At 36.5% G+C, this 25,211-nt stretch overlaps 1 protein-coding gene across 1 annotated transcript in view; it reads right to left on the bottom strand.

Annotated features, from left to right (window-relative positions):
• The window catches only part of EMILIN2 (elastin microfibril interfacer 2), a 566,143-nt gene that overhangs the window by 340,712 nt on the left and 200,220 nt on the right, over positions 1 to 25,211 (bottom strand). Inside the window, exons 3-4 of the mRNA XM_044065564.1 lie at positions 13,333 to 13,505; positions 3,494 to 5,419 (exon numbers count right to left, since the gene is read on the bottom strand). Of these exons, the coding sequence (XP_043921499.1) occupies positions 3,494 to 5,419; positions 13,333 to 13,505 (2,099 nt within the window). The remainder of the gene's footprint in view (positions 1 to 3,493; positions 5,420 to 13,332; positions 13,506 to 25,211) is intronic.

Below are 25,211 nucleotides of genomic sequence, written 5' to 3'. Positions count from 1 at the left end.
CCACCTTCATTATTTTTGGTTTTGTCCAAAATTCTTTATCAAAGAAGTTGAGACTGAGGAAATAACTGCTGCTGTCATTAAAGCACAGCACATCTAGATACTGCTGCTAGTTTTAATAATTTGCAGTTTGTCTTTGTCCAACTTGGACTGCGCTTTAATGATAGTAGCAACGATAAAGAACACTATACCAGCATTTTTAGTGACACAAGGGAACTGGCATCTGTTTTCTTGACTGCAGAAACACTGTACTGATGACAATCCTAGAGACAGTATGAGGATGCACTTATCATGTTCTTGCACAGATCATTTAGAAAGGGAAACGACTGTAGGAATGGATTGCATGTGTATACAATTAGATAATGTTGGAGATATAAATAAATGAGATCCATACCTCTTGGCTGTCACCGACTTTGCAGAGTGTCTCTGATTTTGCCTCATATTTTGCTCTGTCCCTCAAAATTTTATGATAAATTACCAAAGATTACAGTCAATCAATAATGTCAGGTATTTAGTTTCATACTTCTTATTGTTCTGACAATGCATGTTGATACCAAATCTATAGTTCTATTAACTTAAAATTTAATGTAATTGAAACATACTATGCAATTAGCTGATGCAGTAATCACACATTTTAATAATTCACTGCATCAGCAACTAGTCATTAAGTAAACAGTCATTTAAAACTGTTCCATTTTCTTTCTCTGTGTGTTTAGCCAGTTTCAGTGGCTCGACAGATTGCATGCATGTTTGATGCTAAAAGAGAAGGGTGCAGAGGTTCTACATGGGATTAGAGAAGCAAAAATGTCCACAGTAATGTTACTTTGAAAATGACAAAAGATCAAATGTAATTTTTTTTGTAGGTTAACAACCCACAATGGGTATTTTATTACCCCTGTTAGTTTGTTTAACACATTATGAAGTTGTTACATGTCTGGGTAAAACATTTTTAGACTTTTTTAATTTGAAGGTAGAAATTCTGTGGCCTTCCTCACTACAAAAGTTCTACTGAGTACTGTCTGTGGTTTCTGTCCTCATACACTAGGCACATGGATTCACACTATAACATTAACACAGTAGTGTGGCTTCAGGGGGTGTTGCACTTTTGGCATGCTGTCATTCCTTTTTAATCATTTCTTAAGCAGTTAAATGAACAGAACGAATGCATAACCCTTTTCAGACATGACCCTGGGCCACAAGAGCAAGGGTAATACATATGAACACTTTAGAGAAGCCCTTGGGCCACAAGAGCAAGGGTAATACATATGAACACTTTAGAAAAGCTCATCTCTGTTAATTTATGTGGTTGGGGGAAACTGAAATGTTAAATAAATAAATTATACACCAGAAAAAGGAATATCATGCAAACTCTACCCATACAGAATTCTAGAGTCTACAACTTTGAAGTAGAAACTCTAACCACTGAATAATGCTACCACTCAGCTCATATGTAATATGTAACATGTCTTTAAATGACACATTAAACTGAAATTCTGTCTACATCTTCTGGTAGCAGATCAAGTACGCCTTAACAATCCCATGGAATTCGGCAATTAGAAGTATTGATGTATATGAAAAATGTCAGAAAACAATAGGAAAATTCCAACTGTGGAATGCCAATGTTTTATATAAAGATAATAATTAATGCAGTGATATTTTTTCAACTGACTTTTTATCATACTTGGTCCCTTTAGGCTGAGATACAGTCTAGTCATTTTATATAGATCTGCTTCCTCCAAAGCACCCCCCTCACACCACTACCACAGCTCCAAATCCCTGTCCTCCACTCCATTTCCTTTGCAACCATTTTAGACCTTAATGCTACCCTTTCTTTTCTTTTCTGGCTTATCACACTAGAAACACTTTTCAGATTGCCACTATACTGCCTTTATCCCTGCGCAGTCCCTAAACTATGCTGCCTCATTAAAGGGTCATCTATTGTTCAGGTCACTGGGTCATTAGTGAAAACAAACAATTATTGTTTGACATGGAATATAGTTTGTTCTGCTCATATTTTATCTTGCCCACTCAATTGACTGAAAGTCCTTCCCAGTGCACTATGCTGTACACTTTTACCACGTTCCAGGAATTATTCACTGGATTAAGTGGCAATCTGTATCATGCTTATCCTTGCAAATGAGATTCTTCACCTGGGAAAATCACTGAAAAGGACATCTATGAAGAGGTGAGGTGAGCACCTAAGTGAGTATGAACAGAGATCTTTGGTTACTGGAATAGACACAATGGTGCTGTAACCTTTCCTCCTAAGAAGTTGGTTAGTGGGTGTGCTTATGTGACTGGGCTGTGCACTGAGTTATGCATTCTGTTTCACCTGAAACACTGCCTGTTGTCCCTCAGATTGTAACACATGGCAGTTGTGTTCCCTACTCTTGCCACAGTATAGGAAAGCAGTGCAAATGATGCTGAATTCTACCCTCCCATCTATCAGCAACAGAAAAATAACATTGTTCCTGAGTCCAGAGCATTACTATTCCAAGTAGGTGTGATGACACTATTACAGCAGGCAAACTGAACACAGACAGATGGGATTGTAACTTGATAGTTTTCCTTATCTTGCTAATCCAGCAAAATAACCTGCAAGAATAGTGATGATACAATTTGTTTTATAGTGAAAGTCAATACTGCTTCAACCTGCTGAGGGTTAGCTACAAATTAACAAAAAAAAAAAAAAAAAGTTGACATGTTCTGTCTCTTAAACTGATTACCCATTTTATCAGAAATAGTTTCTATTCTGAGCCTCCAAAACATGCAGGATAATGTTTCTGAGAAATGTACACACTCAGATATGCAAATATATATGATTATATAAATATAGCAATGGGTTTTCTACTGCGCTCAAAAGGTGTAACGAATGCACACAGCAATCACCAAAGATAATACTGTATGTTTCTATTTTGCATACTTTAGGTTAAAAAGCAAACATGTTGCAAGCTAGTGCTTAGAGATGAACAAGGCAATGATTTACAATTCTTTGTATAATGTACCTCAATGGCATTGTTTGCAAAACTAATAATTATATTAAAATGATCATGTAATGAAAAAGAATTGCATGGATACCTAAGCATATTTTATTGAGAATAACACCAGTATAATAAAAATTAGTTCCTCAAATTCTGAAACTTGCTGGTAATCGTTTATTTGATGTTAGCTGTTCAGCTGAAGCACGTGTGGTAAAGCCATAGAGAAAGAATGAGCAGTGACAGTAATGTAACTTACCGTAATGTTGGGCACCCCCCCCCCCGAGTTACTTATATTAGTTAGGGAAGGTGCAGGGGGAGTAGCACCATGGGTGAGGGCTAATGGTCATTTTACTCCATCATATAAAAAATATTGCTGAATTGTCCACTCAGTCCCCAATCTCTTGACAGAACAATCGTCAGCTTATAACTACAAACCAACCATGGATATATGGAAGAAGTAATATAATGAATACGCTGCAGTTTCCAGTTAAGATGCAATAAATTAAGGCTCTTACCTTTTTCAGAGTCTTTTTCTGTTTGGTTGTTGGCAGGCTCTGTTTCCTTTTGGTCTCTATCACTTGCCTGGATATGAGTCAGAGATTGTTTAAGCCCTAAAATATCTTCAGTATGTCTTGTAGTGGTTCTGTTTAAGTTGGAGACACAGGTCCATAAGCTTGTCACATGTTTATTGAGTCCATCTTTAATTCGCTGGAGACTGCCAGAGATCAAATCCAGCTTACTGCACATGTTCTCAACATGCGTTATCCTGCTGTCAAGATTAGCAGCTCCTTTTGAGGTACCCTGAATATTTTGTGAGCAGTTGTGGAGCTCAGTTGTAATTCGTTTACTAAGCTGCTCCATTTTTTGTTGAAGAGTATATAGGTGACTGGCATTTGGTGACATATGGGATATGACATTATCAGCAGTGTTCCATTTTTTCTGTATATCCTGAAACATATCTTGATACATCTTTGCCCATGAAGAGTTGATACTGATAAGCTGTTGCTGGAATCTGACCACAGCCTTTTCAAGTACCTTAATATTCCTTTCAATGGCACTAACGTGAAGTTTGGTAGAGCTTACATCATGTTGTACTGTTCTGATGTCCGGTCTACTCTGTGTAATCATCTTAATTTCATTATACATTGTCTCATTTAAAAGCTTTAGTAGAGCCGAGTTGTTTGACAGTTTGAAAAACAAATCTTCATAACCATTTCTGTATGACTCCATATCTACTGAGATGGATTCACTGTGTTCCACTTTGACTGCACATTCCCTCTGACATAAATTCTCAGTCTGTTGTACTCTCTCTTCAAGATGTTGAAGCTTAGCTTTAAGCACATCTTTATCTGTATCTGTGCCAAACCATGGAGAAGAATTCTCAAACTCAGCTGCAGAACTGTTCATCCTCACAAATGTATCTCTAAACCTGTCTTTGGTAGACTTCAGTTTATTATCCAAACTGTCATATACTCCATTTATTTCATCTGCTATAATGCCTTTGAGAGTCTCTTCAATATAAAAGCAATGTTCTTCAGCATTCTTCTCTGTTACATTAATCCTAGCATCAAGTTCATCCAATCGTTCATTAAAATGATTGTCAATTGTCGGCACGGACAAGTATGCAAGTTCATTATCTAGTCTAACATTCAGTAACACATTGGCTGCTGCTATTCTGTCAGCCTTTTGATCTAAGTTCCTAACTTCCTGCTCAAGGCTGCTAATGGTACCACAGCAGCCAACCTGATTGGATTGTGTTTGCATTTGTATTCTCAGTTCATTGATCTCTTTTCTTAAATCTGCTTCTTTTTCATCTAAAAGCTCTGCTATTCCTAAGTAGCTGGCATCTTCATCTCCTCCCTGCAACTGCTGCTGGTAGGATAATTGCTTATATTCACACACATTTTTCAGATCTGCCATTTTCTTATCAAGGCCTTCAAGTACCTCTGTTCTCATAGCCTCAAATTTATGGTCAATATAAGCCTGGTAATAGTCTTTGGAGGGAGGTGTATCTGTAGAATCTGACACTGTTTCGAGTAGCTGTTTTAAGTGTTTATCATGACTATACACCATACCATGTAATTCATCTAACATCTCTGTTTTGTTCTTTAAAGTTTGGTTGACTTCTTTCAGTTTTGGCATAAGTTCTTCTAGTCCCAAATAGGAAAGGAGGATATCTAACTTGTCTTTGCTGTCACTGATGTTTGCAAATGGATAAATGATGTCAGTTTTAGCACCTCGAGCACTGTCAGGTCCACGATTATCCTGCAGCGTGTTGAACATTTTGCTTGTTTCTGACTGGATGTCATGCTTGAGGCCTTCAATCTTATCAGAAAAGACGGACTGTAGGCTGAGTACTGTCTGCGTAAGTACCTGAATTTCATTCTCAAGCTGATTCATTCTGTCCTGCCCTTCAAACGGCACTTGCTTTTGGTTTGGTGCTGTTTAAAACAAAACAGTTGTGTAAGTTATTTTTCTGTTTCATACAGACATATTGCTTTGTTTTCAGTATGTAACATCCACTCCTTTTAATATTGCTACATTCAGCATCATTTTAAATTCAGCAAAGACTAAAATTCTTTATTGCCTAATTAAGCAGTTTTATGTTTTTAGAATGCTGTTGTTTATTTAAAAATGTGACTATGAGGGTAAATACAAATTCATACAAATGCACAGACTTGCAACAGCATCTGAATATCATATATTCTGTTTTATAAAGTATGCTTAAAAACAAAATGTTTTCACCTTTTTGTTAATGAGGATAAAATAAAACTTTGCTTAAATTGTAAATATTTGTAAATGTGTAATCAGTCTTAAGGATGTGTAAATAATGGTACTGTTCCTAGTGAATGCTGCTGACAGCAAGTTATGTAACAATGCAAATGAGGTACATGATGCTTATATGATGGAGCTTTTCTCCCTGGGCTTCCGCTGAAAAAGGGCACTGCTCAGTTGGGCTTTCCTGGTAAATGAATGGCAACAAATAATAAATGCATACAGATCTCTGCTATGCTTGCTCATTGTTTTTATGCTCTGTTTAGAAACAGACTGGGGAGCAAGGTAGGGTTAAGAGGCAATACTGGTCAGCTGTGCATCTTAAGCCATATAGGGTGGTTGGTGAGCCCTAGAGCATTACAGCCCCCACCCCCACCCCCGGTAATGGGACCCAGGTGCTTGCTTTTCACATTATAATTCAAATTAACTACTGTATATAAGAGATGCCCTCGCAATCTGATAGATTTGGAGCAATTTTCAAGGAAGAGTTGGCAAATATTGCCAAGTCAAGATGTGCTATGCTGATAGACTCCTACCCAAGAAGACTGAATGCTGTAATTAAATCAAAAGGTGCTTCAACAAAGTATTAGTTTAAGGGTGTGCACACTTATGCAACCAGCTTATTGTATGTTTTTTATTTTTCATATTTTTCCCACTAACAGATTTGTTTGTTTTTCAATTGAGTTGTACAGGTTATAGGTCACATTAAAGGTGGGAAAAGTTTTGAAATGATTTATTGTGGTCGCATTTTTTTATTTCACAAAAACCTGGCATTTTAACAGGGGTGTGTACACTTTTTATATCCACTGCATATTTGTATATATATATATATATATATATATATATATATATATATATATATATATACACACACACACACACACACACACACACACACACACACACACACACACACACACAACATGTTACATGTATGAGTCTCGTGGTAGTGGGGAGAAAATGAGAAAGGGAAAATCAGCATAGAAAAATTATGAAGTTACCCAAGTTTAATTAAATTATGATCTGAACAGGGAGTTTCAACGCAATATGACATATATGTATGAAGAATGTTTTTTAATATTTATGCTACTTTTTATTTTCATGATTTACCTGTATTTATTATAGAAGACTGTTTAGGATGAAGTACTATTTATTAGCATTATTTTTGAAAGGGTATGTTGCAGAAGTAAAATAAATTGCTATACTTTTGTTTTGAGCCAAAGATGTATTTATTGATTGTGGGAAACGACAATATTCATAAGTACATATCTGAAGATGGGTTTATTGCCTTGAATGGTGAAGAGCATTACATTTACTGCACTAGTATACTAGCAAGGGATTTAATCTGAGCAGAGATGGGATATGTTGCAGGTAGTAATGAATTATGTTAAAAGACCATTTCCTTTTATGGGTTCTCATGTTCCTACTAAGATTAAGTTATAAGTGCAGATGAACTTCTGAGGGCAATATTGGGTGGAAGGTGATGAGGCATTGGCAGTAAAGATCGGTAGTGAAAAGGTTGTATTTATTAAAGCCAGTACCTCATTTATGCTATAAATTGATAAAAAATGTGGTTACATGGACATTTTTGTAGCTAGCTGGTAAACTTGTTTCTGCACTGTGTGAACTGTTTTATTTTCATGTCTGTTATTCCTCTTCATATTTGTATAGCTTTTCTTTTGTGAAAATTGATGAATATGAAAAAAATAATTATTTATAACTTTTGCAACTTTTACCACAAAAAAGTAGGCATTCACATTTTAATGCTGAAGTGAAAATCCTTAAACCATATTGAGGTATTATTGGAAGAACTCTCTTCATGCAAGTAAAACGGAATGAGAAACTTTAACTGCCTCCCAAAAAGACACTTTTATGGGTGACAAAAATTTAATACCTGATCATCAGAGAGTGTCAGGTTCTTTACCATCAAGACACACTTTTTACTTTTGGAGATTACACTACCAAATTTGGCCTTGAGAAAGATAAGTCGTAGATTCTTTGCCTCTTCCACCCATCAGTCACATGCCAGAGATTAATTGTATTTATTGCCAACAACAGTCTTAAACGTGGGTGAAGTCAACTTAATTCTGACTTGCAAAAACTCCCCTTAGAGATTTAAAACTTAAAGCTTTCTTGAGAATTAATTTAGATTTTCAAATTGTAAAAACATGGTAGACTGTGGCAGTATAAAATAGATTCTACCTGGGGTTTGGCCCAAGCATTCTTCTGTTAAAGTTAAAATAACACTGAGCATTCAGTCTGTTTATAATTGTAATACTATGATCAAGACTGACTTATTTCAAATTCCTAAGTTTATTCAAGAAATGTCTTCTGCAGTTTGAATATTTTGGAATCAAAAAACAGTTTTGGCTACTTCTTTTAAAACTAAGTTGGCCACTTTTAAGGGAAACATTTAACTTGAAATAAATATGTTTATTGCTACAAAAATTTCAAGAAAGGAAATTAAAGATTCAGACATTAGAAACTCACTTGGGAATCCTGTCTGTTTTATTAGCAGTTAATTTTACACAAATATTACTAAAAAATGACTAGAACTTTAAGGTTATGAAGGAATTGTGTCAACTCTTAAAAATTAAGCACTTTATCATCCATAGACGATAGGTGGATGGAATGTTTTAATAAAGCTTTAAAATCTTTATTATAGCATACCATAGAAAAAGATGAAAATAATTAGGGCACCCTGTTCCTCTAATTCATGTTCATTATTGTAGCAGTACTTTAGCCCCTTCATAGAAAACACACAAGGTATTCTAGGTGGAGACAAAGAGGCATGACAGTAAGAGACCACTCCTTTCAGATGAGTGCTCAAATGTGTCTCCAAAATTTAAAAGAGGATGGCACCAATACTGCCAATTGTAAGAGAACATATAGACCAAGCACAAGAAGTCAACAAATGATGTTATGACAAGAGAACAAGGATGAGACTTTTACAACCAGGAGGCAAAAAACTGAAAACAAATTCCTAGTCAGGTAACAAGGGTGCTGTGAGGTTAATGAGAACATTAAAGCAGCCCAATAAACATAAGCCCAAGCAAATTTGTCATGTAAATACCCTTAAACCCAACAAACAGCAAGAGGTATGAACCAGACAGTCTGGATATGGAAACCTGTTGGGCTTCTGAGACAGGTCCAGAAGTTCAATTATACAATTCCCTGTCTATCCACCAGACAAACTAGGTCCAAAAGTTTGTTCTGTGAAACAAAGAAATAAACTGAGTTCTCCTGGGGGGAATCATTATAATAGTCCAAGACATTCACTTTGCTGTTAGCATGATATAAAGCATCATTGCCATCCTGTGCAACACTGCTTACAACCGTATGATTGAGATACACAGCAGCTTAAGTAAAAGCACTGCAGACAAAGAATATAGCAGAGTTACGGAAAGAGTCTGTCTCGTAAGGTTCTACATCCATGTGGCATGTGTCTTGTTGCATGTGTAAATGGGATTTCTTCACATCTGAATGGCACATTAGAGTGTGTGTGTGTGTGTGTGTGGGGGCTAGCCATGAACATAGGATAGATACTGCAGAGATTGTTTGCCATATGGGGTGGGCATGACTCAGGGCTATAAGTACAAGCATGAGTTACAGCACCATATGGGGAAGCTGAGGTCAAACAGTAAATGCAGCTCTTAACCTGACTCACGCTGGGACAGGCCATGGTTCTAATCACCTGCATGCCATAGCATAGCACAACATGTACACCTACAGAATGATGTGTTTTAGCCTTAAGTGTAAAGGTACTGGCATGGCCACCAGATAGAGACTGGTCCTAGAAAATTCACTAACCAGAAGAATGAACTTTTCTTCTTTTTGTGGAAGGGGTCTTTTGACCTAACTGCCTGCAGATTATCAGTGCCATCCTTCAAGGATGGGCATGCCCATCTTTTTTGGCTCCATTATCAAGCTTTCGCAAGCTATTGAAATTCAGATCACCTGGGCCATAATCAGGAGAATGAACTGCCATTACACATGCTCTGCTCACATGCCATGCATCTACTGGGCAAAGTTGCTGCAGACAAGCAGTGCCAGAACTAGATTTGGCTGGGACTTATGCAAGATTTTAGTGCTGTTGGCAGCCATAATAGGCTCCTAACCTGGGGTGTGATGAGAGTTACCAACATGAGACTACATGTAAAGGAATATCCACAGTACAGTGAAGCAGAAAGGCCCTCCAAAGATGAACACCATCAGCACAAAAAGTGACTGTCAGAGAGTGAGAATTTTCTTTTTTGTGGTATTCACTAGCCAGAGGAATCACCTCCCCCATACCTGGGGAATGGCCTGGACATGAGAGCTGGCCTGGAGCCAACCACAAATGTCTCACTAGGGGAAGCACAAAGTTAATAATGTCCATTATAGTAGACAGCAGCAAACACCAGTGTATGACTGAAAGGCGGGATTGACTTACTTGCACATTTGCCTTCCAAGCACATCTGGTCTGAAGGTACAGCCTCAACTATACCAAGGTTAATCTTCCAACATAATTTATAGCATTGCTTCCATGTGTACTATCATGTTTGGAGATATGGAAGCATTTGTATGTGGGCTAACAATGGTGTCACATAATTTCATACATTCACAGGTTCCACTGGAGGAGAGTCCAAAAGAAAAAACAGAACAACACAGGGCTGGCATAAGCAGGGCACCTTTGGCTGATGATAGCAAAATGCAGGTGTCATGGTCTGGTAACACAAAGGCATTATCTGCAACACTCCATGAGTTGGGAACACCCACATCAAGTATTACAAAGTCTCCTGTAGAGGCATGGGGTGAACATATGGCCTTTCTTGAACAATGCACCTGACAGTCCCACAGCTCACATAGTATCTGATATGTGAAACATCTCTGAAGTGGATATACCCATCATACGGGAGTGACATGTGTGGGGGGGGGAGTGTAGTGACACCGTGGTTCCAACACTCTTCCTGACATGTGCAGGTCAGTGATTTAGGTAAGGATGGCTACTGCACATAGCAATGTGGATCTGGTAAGTGTGCTTTATGACTTGTGGAAGGGCATCCATCAACTCCACATACCAAGACAGAGTGACAACAGTGTTGCTGAGGTCTAGGGTGGCACATTTAGCCTCCATAGATGCATCCTGACACCTATGATGGCAGCTGGCAGTATACTCGCAGTTGGCACAGAGGTTAAGGTTGTTAGCTGTAGTTCCTGTGCTACAACAGTGTGATTTCCTCATCCCTCATTTGCCACCTATGTGACTTTAAGAAAATCACTTAACCTGACACTGCTACCAGGTCATCCCTGAAAATGGACTGCATGTCCCGGAGGCTTTTCTGGCTTAACAAATAGCATTATTATTATCCATGAGACACATTACACCCCGCATTTATTCTGTCTCCACAAGCCATACAGTCTATGCCCATTGGTGGAGTCTGGCTGCAAACTGGTCAGGAGCAAGCAATTCCACACCAAAATACAGAGACTGTTAGTGAGATAGCATCAGTGTGTCATCTGTGGGCACACAGCATACCACTGCTAGTCATCGGCATCTTCCAGGCCATGGGAGATATTACTCATCAGTCTCAACACATAGGATGACTCCTCAGGGTGCACCTAAATAGTCTTATAGCTTTATCCCTTGCCTAACATAGAATGTATCCAGCCCTGTCAGCACAACCAACCAGCCTGCTAGCTGACAGATTTGAAGCAAATTTCACCCCCCCTGTCCCCTCCAGTCATCCTCCAAAGTATACTTGCCACCACTCCTCAGCTTATTATCTCAAGAGGGCAGGTCATCTCAGCACTGTCCAAGGCCAAAAACACAGCATCAATGGAACCAGGCAAGATTCCAAGTTGCCTTTTAAATATCTTAAAACATGACCTAGGAGACCCACTTGGATCCCTGTTTCACCACAGTCTATGAACTGGCTTTTATTCTGGTGAAATAGAGAACAGCAACAGTAATCCCTCTGCACAAAGGGGGACCATCCACCTAACCTGGGAATTATAGGCACATAAGCTTGACTAGCCTCATCTGCAAGGCCATAGAAAGAATAATTGTGGGCCTTAGTAACAAGGACATAAGTAATGTCCAAACTCTGGACCCAACTCAGTTCAGATTCATTAAAGGTAGATCATGCTTGTTAAATATGGTTGACTTCTTTGAGAAAGTCACCAAGGCCCTGGCAAGGGAAAGACAGTGCATACTACCTGTCTTGACCTAGCCAAGGTATTTCACAAAATCCCCCATTCAAGTATTATAGAGAAACTCTCCCAGTTGAGAATTAACCACTACGTTACCAGATGGGCAACCAACTGGCTCACAGACAAGACACATACTATCAAAGTGGGTGACGTCACCTTTAGCAAAAGAGCAGTCAACAGTGGAGTACCACAGAGTTTTGTGCTGGGCCCCTTACTGATCAGAATTTATTTTTCTGAACTCCAGGCAAACTTGGATGCCCTGGGGCTGAGCAAGTTTGCTGAAAATTGCAAATTGGGAGCAATCTTTGAATCCCCCAATGATGTTAGTATACTGCGAACAGGGCTAATGCAGACAAATGATTGGTGCCAAAGCCAGGGATTAAAGCTAAATGCAAAAAATGCATTATTATTTCCTTTGGGAAAGCTGACATTCCTACTAATTGCATTATAGACAGCACCCCCCTAAGTGTGCATAGAAGGACCACATTATTGTCTTTTTCTTTTTGGCCTTTAGGAAACACATATGCAGCTACATGTGTTGTAGAAAATGTCAAGCAATTGGTTTAGTATTTGTTAGGCTGTCCCCTGTAGGTCACTAGAAAGTCCCTGTTGTAAAGATGGTTAATTCTGTATATATCTTTGTTTCAACAATAATGGGAATCGCTTAAATTCTACTCAGTTTCACTCATGAGTACACAGTTCACAGTTCAGCTAGGTCTCTTACAATGTTCTTGCCTACTCAGAAATAGTCCATTGTCAGTTGTTCTGTCGGGTGGTTTAAGTGAGATGCTTCCTCTGTCTCCAATGTTGGTAGTGACAACCATAATGCACAACATTTTGCACACTGGCTCTGATGGGGCTGCAAAAGCATGTTGCTATACTAGTACAGCTGCAATTCCTAACACAGCTCTCATCCACAAAATAGGGTGCTCAAAACAGAGAGGTGCAGCCATTCAGCACTACCCTTTTATAGATCATAGAATGTATTTGCAGCTGTGGGTCCCTTCATTTGTATATTTTGTCTGGCTCATTTGCATTGGTTTCCTCATTTACATGTCATTACACACTCATCTGCATGTGCTCCATATTGAATTATTTTGATCATTCAGCAACTGCACAATATGGGTCTTCAAATTGACCACACCCTCCCCATGGCTACTACACAAATTATTTTGTTCTGTGTACTGTGCTAACCCACTATGAATCTCAGCCTAAAACTGACATCATCACGACAAAAAAAGCAATCTTAATATAAGCAAATGCATGCCAGTCACTTTCTTTAAAAAAACAAGCCTTACTTTCCTTGACAAGATCCTTGTCATTTACATAAGCTGGAATATAAAAGATGTATCTTGACTAGTATTGTGAATGTAGGTAATTATTTTACCTCTGCTGTGAGTGTCTGATGCTGGAGCAGGAGTCAATACACTGGAAATTACTGATCGATCTGCTTGTCCATCTTTGCAGTTTGCACCACTGTATCCTGGACAGCACTTCCACTCTAATTCAGTTACCATCTTAAATCCAACTCTATACCTAGGTCTGTTAATAGTTCGATAGCTGCCATTAAGAAAGTAAAATAATAATAATAATAACCATTAGTTTTATTAGTAAAACAAGGATACTACTGATATTTACTATGCAATCTTATTACAACTAGTTGCAGGAAAAAAAACATTGGAAGATAGCACCTTTTTATACCTGTGTTTCAATATCATTTTTATTATAATGCTTATCTGATATCAGATAAGTAGTATAGAAATCAATAAACTATAACAGAGATCAGCAGGCTAAACAAAATAAATTAATAAGGAAAACAAGCAAAGCTAAGGAATAACATATATATATATATATATATATATATATATATATACATATATAGTATATATAGACATATACATAAACATATACTTTTATATATAGAACCGCAAAATTTTAAATTGCGAACCTACACTACAAATACACCACACACATACACATACACATACACACAATGTCCCCCCACAATCAAACATACAATTCTACACTACAGACAAAATGGAGGGCAAGTCCCTTGCACTCCCCACACCCCCCTACTTATATATACTAACTGAGATTGCACAATCACACACACAAAGGTAACTCACACCCACACATTTCACAGCCCCTTGCACACACACATCACAGGCAAAACATACACTAACATACACTAAAGCCCCTAACCAACACACTTACACATACATACTTACCTGAACTTATACCTATCCATTCACACACTGCAACACCAGAAGCTCCAAACTTTGGGATTTTGAATTTCGTGCTTCTGGTGTTTTGCGATTTAAAGCCTTCGGCAATAGGATTTCGAAATACTGAAATTCGGGATTTCAGTATTTCGGGATTCTATAGTGAACCCATATATATATATATATATATACAGACACACGCACACATACGTGTGTGTGTGTGTGTGTGTGTGTGTGTGTGTGTGTGTGTGTGTGTGTGTGTGTGTGTTATATCTGTTGGAGCTTTGTGCTAAGATGGAAAAAGCAATTTGAAAAATAAACTATCACAGCAAAATGGAACTCAATTTAGCAGCAATGTAGGATGTAATTTCAGAGCTGTTCTTAGAGTACATATACCAGTGAAGTGACAGTGCAAAACTGAAAGACCAGACACTGATTAAAAAAAACAGCCACAACATCCATCTCAAAATGACAAAACAAAAATACAAAAAGAGTATAAAAAACGGTTCCCTATCAGAAGCCTGAAACACTATAAGCCTGAAAATCAAAATCCTGAAAACTATAGACTGAAAGACCAAAATCCTGAAAGACCAAAATCCTGAAACTCAAAATCCTGAAAACACAAAATGGACATACTGACGTCATTGTGGCTTTGCTATTGTTAGCCCTGTGGTGTTGGGTCATGCGTTGGGTTCAGGTAAGTGTGCGGTTGGTTTTATGTTAGGGTTAGGGGCGGTTTAAGTGAGCTAGGGTTAGGGCGCAGGTTAGGCATGTATGCAATAGTGACAAATATTGGGGTTAGGGGCGGTTTAAGTGAGTTAGGGTTAGGGCGCGGGTCAGGTGAGTGTGCGATAGTGACGGACCTTAGGGTTAGGGTTAGGGTCAGGGTCAGCTGGTAGATATTAGTGTCTTTATAGTGACATATTAGCATTATTTGTGTTTTCAGGATTTTGAGTTTCAGGATTTTGGTCTTTCAGGATTTTGGTCTTTCAGTCTATAGTTTTCAGGATTTTGATTTTCAGGCTTATAGTGTTTCAGGCTTCTGATAGGGAACCTAAAAAACACAATTCACAGATCTAAAACTGACTACTTTCCCCTTATCTTCACTTTGCACCCAACCATTCTTTCCATGCAACCTCATAATGTTAAATTGTTACAAAACACTCTTTACAGTTCAGTCTCACCCAGACGGGAATTATTTTTTATCTTGATACAAACTATCAAGAGCAGTGCTGATACTGCTTTACCCACCACCAGAACAATCTATCAAGACCCTCATGACATCAGTGTAAAAATAACCAAGCATAAGGGATTTTAGTAGGATCATAAGTTATTAAATCCACCATCACAGGTTCATAGGTTCACAAAAAACAGTCAAAATCTTGATAAAGGGTTTCACAAAAGAAGAAATGATCTGAACAATGTATCAGCTGGCAGCTGTCAAGGGCACAGGAATCTTTGTTAACACAATTTTTATCCTGAGGAGCTGGGATTATCATAGGATCATAGGCAATACCAGGCAACTGGTGCTGTACACTTCATTTTAAGAAGGGCAGGCAGGTCGGTCCTGGAGTAAATTTATGGATATCCAACTAACCAATTATCAAGGTTTACTCTGAAGGATACCATAGTTTCATATTGTTTAATTTTCAGGAGAAGTTTATTTCAGAGGTGGGATAGGTGTTGAGTAATAAATTTGTCTCCATGGTACATTTTATATTATGTGTTGATGGAGATTTAGGTTCCTAGTTTTTGCATTAAGAGAGCTATTTGATTTGCTAATATACGGGAAATCAAACAGGATGAGGTCTCTTACTGAGCAGAATACAATGCATAGATTACCATGCAAGAGCTTATAAGTAATGGAGTAAAGGAATAGTGCTTCAAGCCTTTCCTAGTACCTTGGGAACTTTAGGCCAACAATCTTCTTGGTTAAGAGTTTTTAAATATATTTAGAAAAGCACATCCGAAAGTGGCAATTAAATGGTCCTACAGTCAATCAGTGCTTCATAACAGTAGTAGCAGTAAGAGTCGCAATAATAATAATAATAATAATAATAATAATACATCTAAGTTAAGAAAAAAACTCCAAATACCACGAGCAAGGACTGAACAAACTGAGAAAACAAAAATGCAAGCTTGTAGTTACGAACCCAAGCTGAGTAATATAAAATCTGTTTTTATTAGCAAACGCTTTCGAAGAGACCAATGCCCCTCCTTCCTCAGACAAAAAATGGCAACATTTGCCATTTTTTGTCTGAGGAAGGTGGGGCATTGGTCTCTTCTAAAGCGTTTGCTAATAAAACGGATTTTATATTACTCAGTTTGGGTTCGTAACTACAAGCTTGCATTTTTGTTTTCTAAGTTAAGAAAAACAATAAAGACAGATCTTTTAGGTGTTATCAGGCATGACTACTGCAAACAGGTGCTCAGTCCCCCAGCTTTGTCAGTGGTTTAGAGATATGGTGAGGACAAACCGAACTGCAGCTACCATTAGACAATATCTGTCTAAAAAGACTTCATGCTACCTCCCCAGGGCATCCTGTGCTACATGTCTGTACCCTTAAAAAGAAGTGGTTTGCTCCAGATCGGCTGCAGGGCCCAGATGTATATTTGTACTTCAAGATACTGAGACATACGGCTGTCACCTATTATATGTCGTGTATGGTCTTTGTGAAATGTATAGAAATCTTATCAGTAGGGACAGTAGGTATTTACATGCAAAAGGGGAAGAAGGACATATCTGTTTTTTTCCATTCTTGTCAAACACAACTTATCAGTGAGGAACCCTCACACTTTAATTTTTGCCTCTGATCCTTCAAGTATCCGCCACCCTGACCTTATTAATGTATCAGGGGAATACAAATGCTTCCATTGCCATACTTATAAAATTCACTGTAGCTCATCATTATTTTATTAATGTTGTCAAATGTTTGCTTACCATTCACAAAACCACACTAATCCATATCTATCAGTTTTGGTAACATATTTGCCATTATTTTAGCTAGCATACACATTAACAATTTATAATCATGGTTTAAAATTGAAATGGGTCTGATGGGTCTTTACCATCTCTTGGTAATACAACCATCACAGCTTTCTTTCAAGATGTTGGTGCTTCCCCTCCTTTCAAAATGCTGATAAACAAAATCTTCCAGATCTTTATTACTTTCTTCCTTCCTAACTTCTAAACTTCCACAGGAATACCATCTGTTCCTGGATACTTTCCTGCAGATTGATTATATGTCACTGTTTTCATCTAATCTTTTCCTATTTTAACCCATATTCATCTTTTCATAAAATTTTTCATAAAATTTCCAAAATATTTCTAATACTTCTACAGGCTGTTATTATTTTGTTTGTTATAGGTTTCCTAAGTTTAGCATTGACCTTTTTTACTTTCTTTTGCCTAAGTCATTGTGCTAAAAGTTGTTGTGCTCTTGAGTTAAAAAAAAACTGTTACTTGACAGCAATCTTTCTAAACTCATGAATATTATCCAAATACTCTCTTATTTTCTCTTTAGCACTCTGCAGATGTGCTTCTTTTTGTTCAGTGAGATTCCCTTTGTTCTGCAATAATCTAACCTTTGTTTGTCCCTCTAAATAATTCCTATTAGTTCTTAACCATATGTCTTTTTCTATTATTTGTACTGTGTTTTTAAACTCCCTTTTCATTTTATCTCCTTATCATTTCTGAAGAAATTTTTATCTTCAAAGATTCAAAGAAACTTTATTGTCATTTAGGACCACACAAATGCAGCCTAAATGGAATTACAAATGTCAGCTCATGAGAGAAATGCAATGCAAATAATGTAGATACTGTGGTATCAAAGAATAACATAAGAAAGAAAATAAAAACACATATGACATGCGAGAGGTAGTTCACATTACATAAACACATTCAATACTCATTATCCAGTGATAAATAGTAAATAAATATGCACCACCAAACCCCTACACTGGTAAACTAGACGTGACTTATTATAGCCATCATACTGCATAATAGTAATGCTGGTGGTAACTGCTCAGAGCAGCAGGATTGAATGAAAAAAGAGACCTCAATGTATCAGGTATGGTTGGTGTCTGTATTAATAAGTCCCTAATAATTCTCTAATAATTCTAGAATAATTTCTACTACTTTTTCTTTAAATTCCTCTCTTTTTAACAGCTAGGTGGGAAAGTACCAGTGTCTCACTTTTACTTCATTATCCTGCATTTTTACTTCATTACCCTGCATTTTTCTCTTACTTTCTATCAGTGTATGATCTAAAACAGTTACTAAATAGGTGTCAAAACTTTCAATCAAATGTATATATTCCTATGAAATATTTCTATCTAGTCTAGAACTGTTATTGTACCTTGGTGAATTATATGTTATTTCTGTCTGAGTTCCTACTACTGAATTCACATCTTCCATACTAAATATTTTCACACATTTCTTCAAAAATCTTCCCTTTATTGTTATATTTTCCTTTCTTGGTTTCTAGGTTTCCCTGCAACATTTTCATTATTGAAAATCAAGGTCCAGCCCCCATCTACAAGTAATACTCATTGCTGAAAGCTAATTATTTCTCCCAAAATTTTCTTAACTGCCATAATAACAGCTTTGTTGGAAAATAAGTACATGCCAGCAAAATCTTCCTCTCTTGCCAACAGCACCTTAATACCACAGATCTACAGTTATCATCTTTTTTTCTCTTCTGTCACTATTGGAGTCCCTGTAGCAATCGGTATTAATGCTCCCCTTTTCCATTGTCCCTGATATTGTGCTGAATTTCCATCCTGAAATCCTTTTTTTGTCAAAATCACATGCTCATTTCTTTCCAAATATATTTCCTTCAGCACTACTCTTTGCATTTCTTAACATAAATCATTGCTCCTTCCTTTTGGTCTATACCTGAAAGGCCATTTACATTCCAAGATAATAAGATAGTGTAGCCATTATGATAAAAAGCTATTGCTCCCACTTAATATACATGACACTTTTTGTAAATGTGTATTTCTTACTTTTGTGTTGCATGCACACACTAATGCTTGGCACACTGATCTTTTATATAGTTGTTTCCTCTCCTCTTGTTTGAACCTATGTCACATTTTTTAACAATTTTTGTTTTATGAAAATCCTTAAAACAAAAAACTCAATAAATTTTCAAAACACCCCCATCCCCTGTTACCTTAGAATAAACACAAAAAAACTATGTATATCTTCAAAAAAATAAGTTTAACCCTCCAGATAGGAACAACTGCACCAAATTGATAGTTGTACCCACGGGTATTACCTAACCTAAAATTAAGGTTACCCATGCTAAAGTGTATGTCATGGCTTGTGTTCCCACTTACACTACTAGGTGTTTCTTCTTTTCTTATCTCTATTCTCTTCCAAGAAAACAGCTTGTATGCTTTCCGAAAACACTAACTTTTAGCCTAAGAATTAAAAAAGCACTTGCATTATTTAAATAGAACCAAACTGTACATAGTTTATTACATGCTAGAAAGGATGCTATCTCTTATTCACGTTTCCATCTTTATTTTTTCACTGAATTGCTTGCCATTGTACCTTTCAATGTTGCAAAACACTCAGAACTCTCAAGATTAATTGCTTTCGCTGGCAGACAGCTAATCTCCATGTAAAAGTAGTCAGCAGTGAAAAAATAACACTCAGAACAAAATGTACAGCTGCAGACTTGTGGAGTCCCATTGAGAATATTTGTTAATAGAACAAACAAGCTAATATCTTTGCAGTTGCAAGAAACTTAGCATTTTTCATGGGTTTCTTCATTTTGTCTTATTTTTCAAGCTGACTAGCTTATAAAAACTGAGTTAATAGCTTCAGTCAAAATCTTTCATGTAGACCTCCACCCTTGTAAAAATAAGAGAAATTATCTTAATTCTATATATATAGTATAATCAATGCACTTTTAACCCCTCACAACCCATCAGCCCAAGATCACAATATAGTAACTTAATATTGCTTCTGTCTAATGTTTTTTTGCATGTTATATTGTAAAGCCTATAGTTACTACAACTAAAAAATATGTGTTTTCTTTAATATCTTTAATACATTCAATACTCACTGAAAAGAACCCCACACACATTTAAAATACCCCTGATACACTATACAAAACTACTGTATTATATAACATGCAATTTATATTATGAAGTGTTTTATACAAATACTAAGAGCAAAAATGTTTTACTTACAGTTATTTTTTTCCTTTTAGTGTCCTTCTAAACATTAATGACATAAAGTGGGTATATGCTTCACAGTCCACCAACAAGTAGTTAGATCAGTCAACAAAATTAATATAATGTTCAGCAGATATATATATATATATATATATATATATATATATATATATATATATATATATATATGGGTCTACTTTGATTCACTGAAAACTCATTTCACTGAATTTCAATTCACCCTAAAAAAAAAAAAAATCACTAAAAGCTAAATCACTGAAAATTAATTTCACTGAATCACATTTCACTGAATGTAAGTACTGTTGGGCAAATAAAAATGTATATGCCCTTTATTCCCACTGTAGTGCAATCCTGCAGTTAGTATACATAGTTAGTGGGGGTGTGAAGGCACAGCCCCCCACATTGAGGGTATGGGGGGCATTGCCCCCCACTTACTTAGCTTTTATAATTATGAATACCTTTTCACCGAAAGCTAACAATATAAAACCAAAAGTAGGTGGGGGGCTATGCCCCCACACCCCCCAACTATATATACTAACTCCAGGATTGCACTACAGTGGGGAAAAGGGCATATATGTTTTATACGTTTTATTTGCCCATCAGTACTTACATTCAGTGAAATGAGTTTTTAGTGATTTGAACTTTCAGCGATTTGGTGTGAGTGTTTTGAAATTCAGTGAAATGAGTTTTCAGTGAATCAAAGTAGATATATATATATATATATATATATATATATATATATATATATATATTTATATGCACACACACACACACACATATATATATACATAAAAATATATATATATATATATATATATATATATATAAAACATGCACACAAATATGTATATATATATATATATATATATATATATATATATATATATATATATATATATATATATACACACACACACACACACACACACACACACACACACACACACACACACACACACACACATTTTACCTTTTTTGATAAACAGCTAAAAGCACCTGGAACTTTCCACCAGTATCCCCTAACAGAGGTACTAATGTTTTTGTTAATAAAAGGACACTATTGATAATTTTTGCAAGTAGCTCTGCCCTTAGAATTTTGGCACTGGTATGTAAATCTAAAGATATGGACTTTTTCCCTGCTCAAAACATTTCATTTAAACTATTCCTTTGTTTCAGGACAAAGTATGGTGTTTCTCCCAAATGTTTAATAAGACCATCGTTACTTGCCAAAATACGCCAATTATTATATATAATAGTCTTAATTGCAAATGTATCATCTGTGTAGGGCAATTACTATTGCCAAGTATTTATTACTTATTTTTTGTTTATTATCCCAACATACTTCACATGTATAAGTCGTCTGTGTCTAATCCAAAATATATGGATTATATAAAGTGTTCTTCTTAGATGGCACATTTTGATCATTTGTCTACCATTGAGGAAGGATATCCTCTCTAGGTTAGCATAATGGTTAAGTTATTTACCTTTACAGACACATGGTGCAGGATTTGATTCTCACATGGGCTAATTGGCTAGGCTTCAAATGGCCCACAAGGGCAATTAGTCTAGTACTAATCTATGAACCTATAAAAATACTAAGATGATAAGGTATTTTTATCCTAAGTGCCCTGATCCACTTTAAGCCTGCTAATCTTAACAATCCAGTCATTTACTACTTGATCCTTGAGCCAGTTTACTTGGAGAAGAGTTTGTGCTAACAACCAATAAGCAAATATCTCATAGTGCAAAGCAGGCCTGAAGAGACAGCCCTTTTATAATGAGATATATGTTAACTGCTGCCACAAATACGATTAAAATCTTAAGTTCACTGGGACTAGATGACAGTTCCTGTGTTTTCTTTTGCAGAGTTAAGGTAATCCTAAATAAACTCATGCTGATCATCCTAAACAAAATGTAGAATGAATGTTGGCTGTCCCAGCAGGCAGGCTGGCAGCTTCAGGCGTTTGTCAAGTAATGCATTGTTACGCCATTTCTTAGCTTTCTGGGACCAGGTTATTAACATATTTTCTGTGTGCTTCTGCCACCCATGAACAGTGATAGCTTCCTTGTATTTTTTTTTTCACAAGATAGTGATTTAGCAGAATTACAATGAATTCACCATTTGGAGCAGAACTGTGAACAATGGTGCCATTGTCTGTGGTGTGGAGCCTAAAAAAGAGACTGTTGTTTGAATGAGATGTATGAACAGGGACTTAAGGATATATTCTTAACAGTTTACATTTAAGTGGCATTTCAACATGATTACATGATTGGAACCAGGTGTAAGCAGAAGTAATTAATTCTGTGCAGGCTCCAAAGGGGAATACTATGTTTGTCGCACCAACAGTCAGACTCACTAGAATATGACCTCTCTCTCTCTCTCTCTCTCTCTCTTCTGATATGCTTGAAGCCCGAGAATTTTATTATCAAATTTGATACCAGAGAGAAAATTGTGTCAATGGCTTACTTTCTTAAATGCTTTTACTAATACATTCCTCAAGAAAATACTTTGTTCTTTTAATTTTATTGCATCTTTTACAAGACTTTCATCCATCCTCCTAGCTTGTGTACACCTGCATAAGAAACAGTTGAAAATATTTACTTTTTGTTGAAATCAAAAATATTTGAAGTAAGAGATTATGTTACGCACTGAGAAAGCAGTAATTGAGTAGTTGGCAGGAAAAAATTAGGTACAGTTTGTAAAACTTGGTGAAACAATCTCTTCATCAATTACAACATGTATTACACTGACATTTAGGTTAAGATAAAAATAATAAATTACTGTATACACAGTAAATGTAAAATGTGTAAAATTAAACTTCTCATTAAGGAGGTCAGTTGCTCTTTAAGTATTTGAGCTGTATGTGGAAGGACATCCCAACCAAGTCAAAGAACACATTACAAATATACTTGATATGCTGACAAAAGAAATTTTCCAGACCTGTCTCCCAGAACGTTTACAGCTTGGCACAGTTTCAAGTCAAAGTAATATATTAAATTTGTTGTAAAATTGCTATGCAAATGCCTTAATAAGGATTTAAACATAAGCTATAAAAACAAGTAAATGTTAGGCTCAACTGCAACATGAAGTCCCTGGGCTATGTATGTTTGTATGCAACAAATGCAGGTACAGGGTATGTGATACGATTACAGTCAGCCTGAAGACATCAAAGCACTCACCAATTACGACTTGGAAAAGGTGTCATATGTATTATCAAAACTGGAGTCTGATTAAGCCATATTATTCAGGGGCTTTATTTCAGAAAGCTGATTTTTCTTATTCCAAAGTCACCAGGAAGACGGGTGGGGGTGGGGGGACATTATCAAATTTTACTCAAAGTTATGGTGACCTTGGAATTGACATTGTTTTTCGATGGAGCTTGCTCTTGTAATATAACTTTTTTATGTTTGCTTTCATGATCGTGTGAACACTATATTGCATATTCACTGGCAAATGTTTCAATACTTGTCCTACACCTTCTGGAAAGATCAATTAAGCTGTACTGGCATTACTATACACTGTCCAGTGACTGAAACCCGAAAGTATCAAATAGTAGAATAGTACTTGCAAATTATGAGTCCTATTCTCCTAAATAACATTTCTTGGCTTAACAAAGTTTTTTTGTTTTATCTTGGATTGATATAGTAATACTTAATGACAAAAAACTTCCTTTATAAAAAGATTTCTAAACATGTGCATACAATGCTACACATTAGCCAGAATTGTCAGTAATATTACCAGAGCCAAAAATAATGCCAGTATGGCTAAAACAATGCCAGAATGAGTCTGCCAGCATCAACACTGGCTATGATAAGCTTAACATGGGCTGATTACTTTCACCTACCTTTGCCAAAAAATAGTAATAAACAACTCAACAGTAAAGAAAAGGAAACTTTGACCATTGCCTGAGGATTGAACCCAGGAACCCTTTGGAACAGGAAAAGAAAACTTAACCCTTTGTCTGGGGATTGAGCTCAGGACCTCCTGCATTCCTTGTGGTTGTGACTGTCACTGTCACCGGACCAACTTTGTTAAACTTAATTAATTAATAATAAACAATTGCTGTTTTCACAGTCCTGTTAGAGTTAACCAAGATATCTACACATACTTGCAGTTTGGAAATGCTGTGACTCTGAATATGATTAAGAATATATTGGAAAATGAAGACATTAATGACTTCATTGATTAACGAAGCCATACTCACTCTATGCATGTGGAATCCTTGCTATATCTAAGTCAGATATTGGTTCATGGACAAAGGGAGGGGGCATGGAATTCACCATCAAAAAAAGATGTACACAATCCCCCTAAGAGTCACATTACTAAATTATGCAACTAAGAGATGCCAGCATTTTAGCAACAACTAAAAATGTACCTTACATTTTCTCTCCCTTAAATGAATAACTAAGAATGTCAAGCAGTAAACAGTAATGAAAACATGCTCGTTCCTATAAAATATCAGTTGAAATGTAGTCTGTATAACCAGAAATTACAGCAGATGGCATTGACTTACTAAATATCATAGGGCAGGCCTAAACAGGCAGTAAACTCAGTGCACAAAATACAAATGTGAATGTTCTGTTAATAAAAGTCATTGGGGTACCATTAGCAGAAATGCAAAGAATAACTACAAGTTTAGATGCTTGTCAAGGAGTAATCTGACATTTCCTAATAAATAACAAGGTAAATGAGGACTAATAACAAAACATATACATGGATTCACCTGTTCTATTTCCCAAGTTTACACCATGTTTAAACGTACGCAGTGTTTGCTTAATCCAATTGTTTAATCAGTGTGTTATAAATTATTGATTCAAGTTAAATATTTTTATGGTGGGT

Source organism: Protopterus annectens, chromosome 3.part0 (assembly GCF_019279795.1).
Source record: "Protopterus annectens isolate FY-2018-M chromosome 3.part0, PAN1.0, whole genome shotgun sequence".
Taxonomy (NCBI): domain Eukaryota; kingdom Metazoa; phylum Chordata; order Ceratodontiformes; family Protopteridae; genus Protopterus; species Protopterus annectens.
Note: the sequence above shows the minus strand (reverse complement) of the source record. Positions and strands in the feature narration are given on the sequence as shown.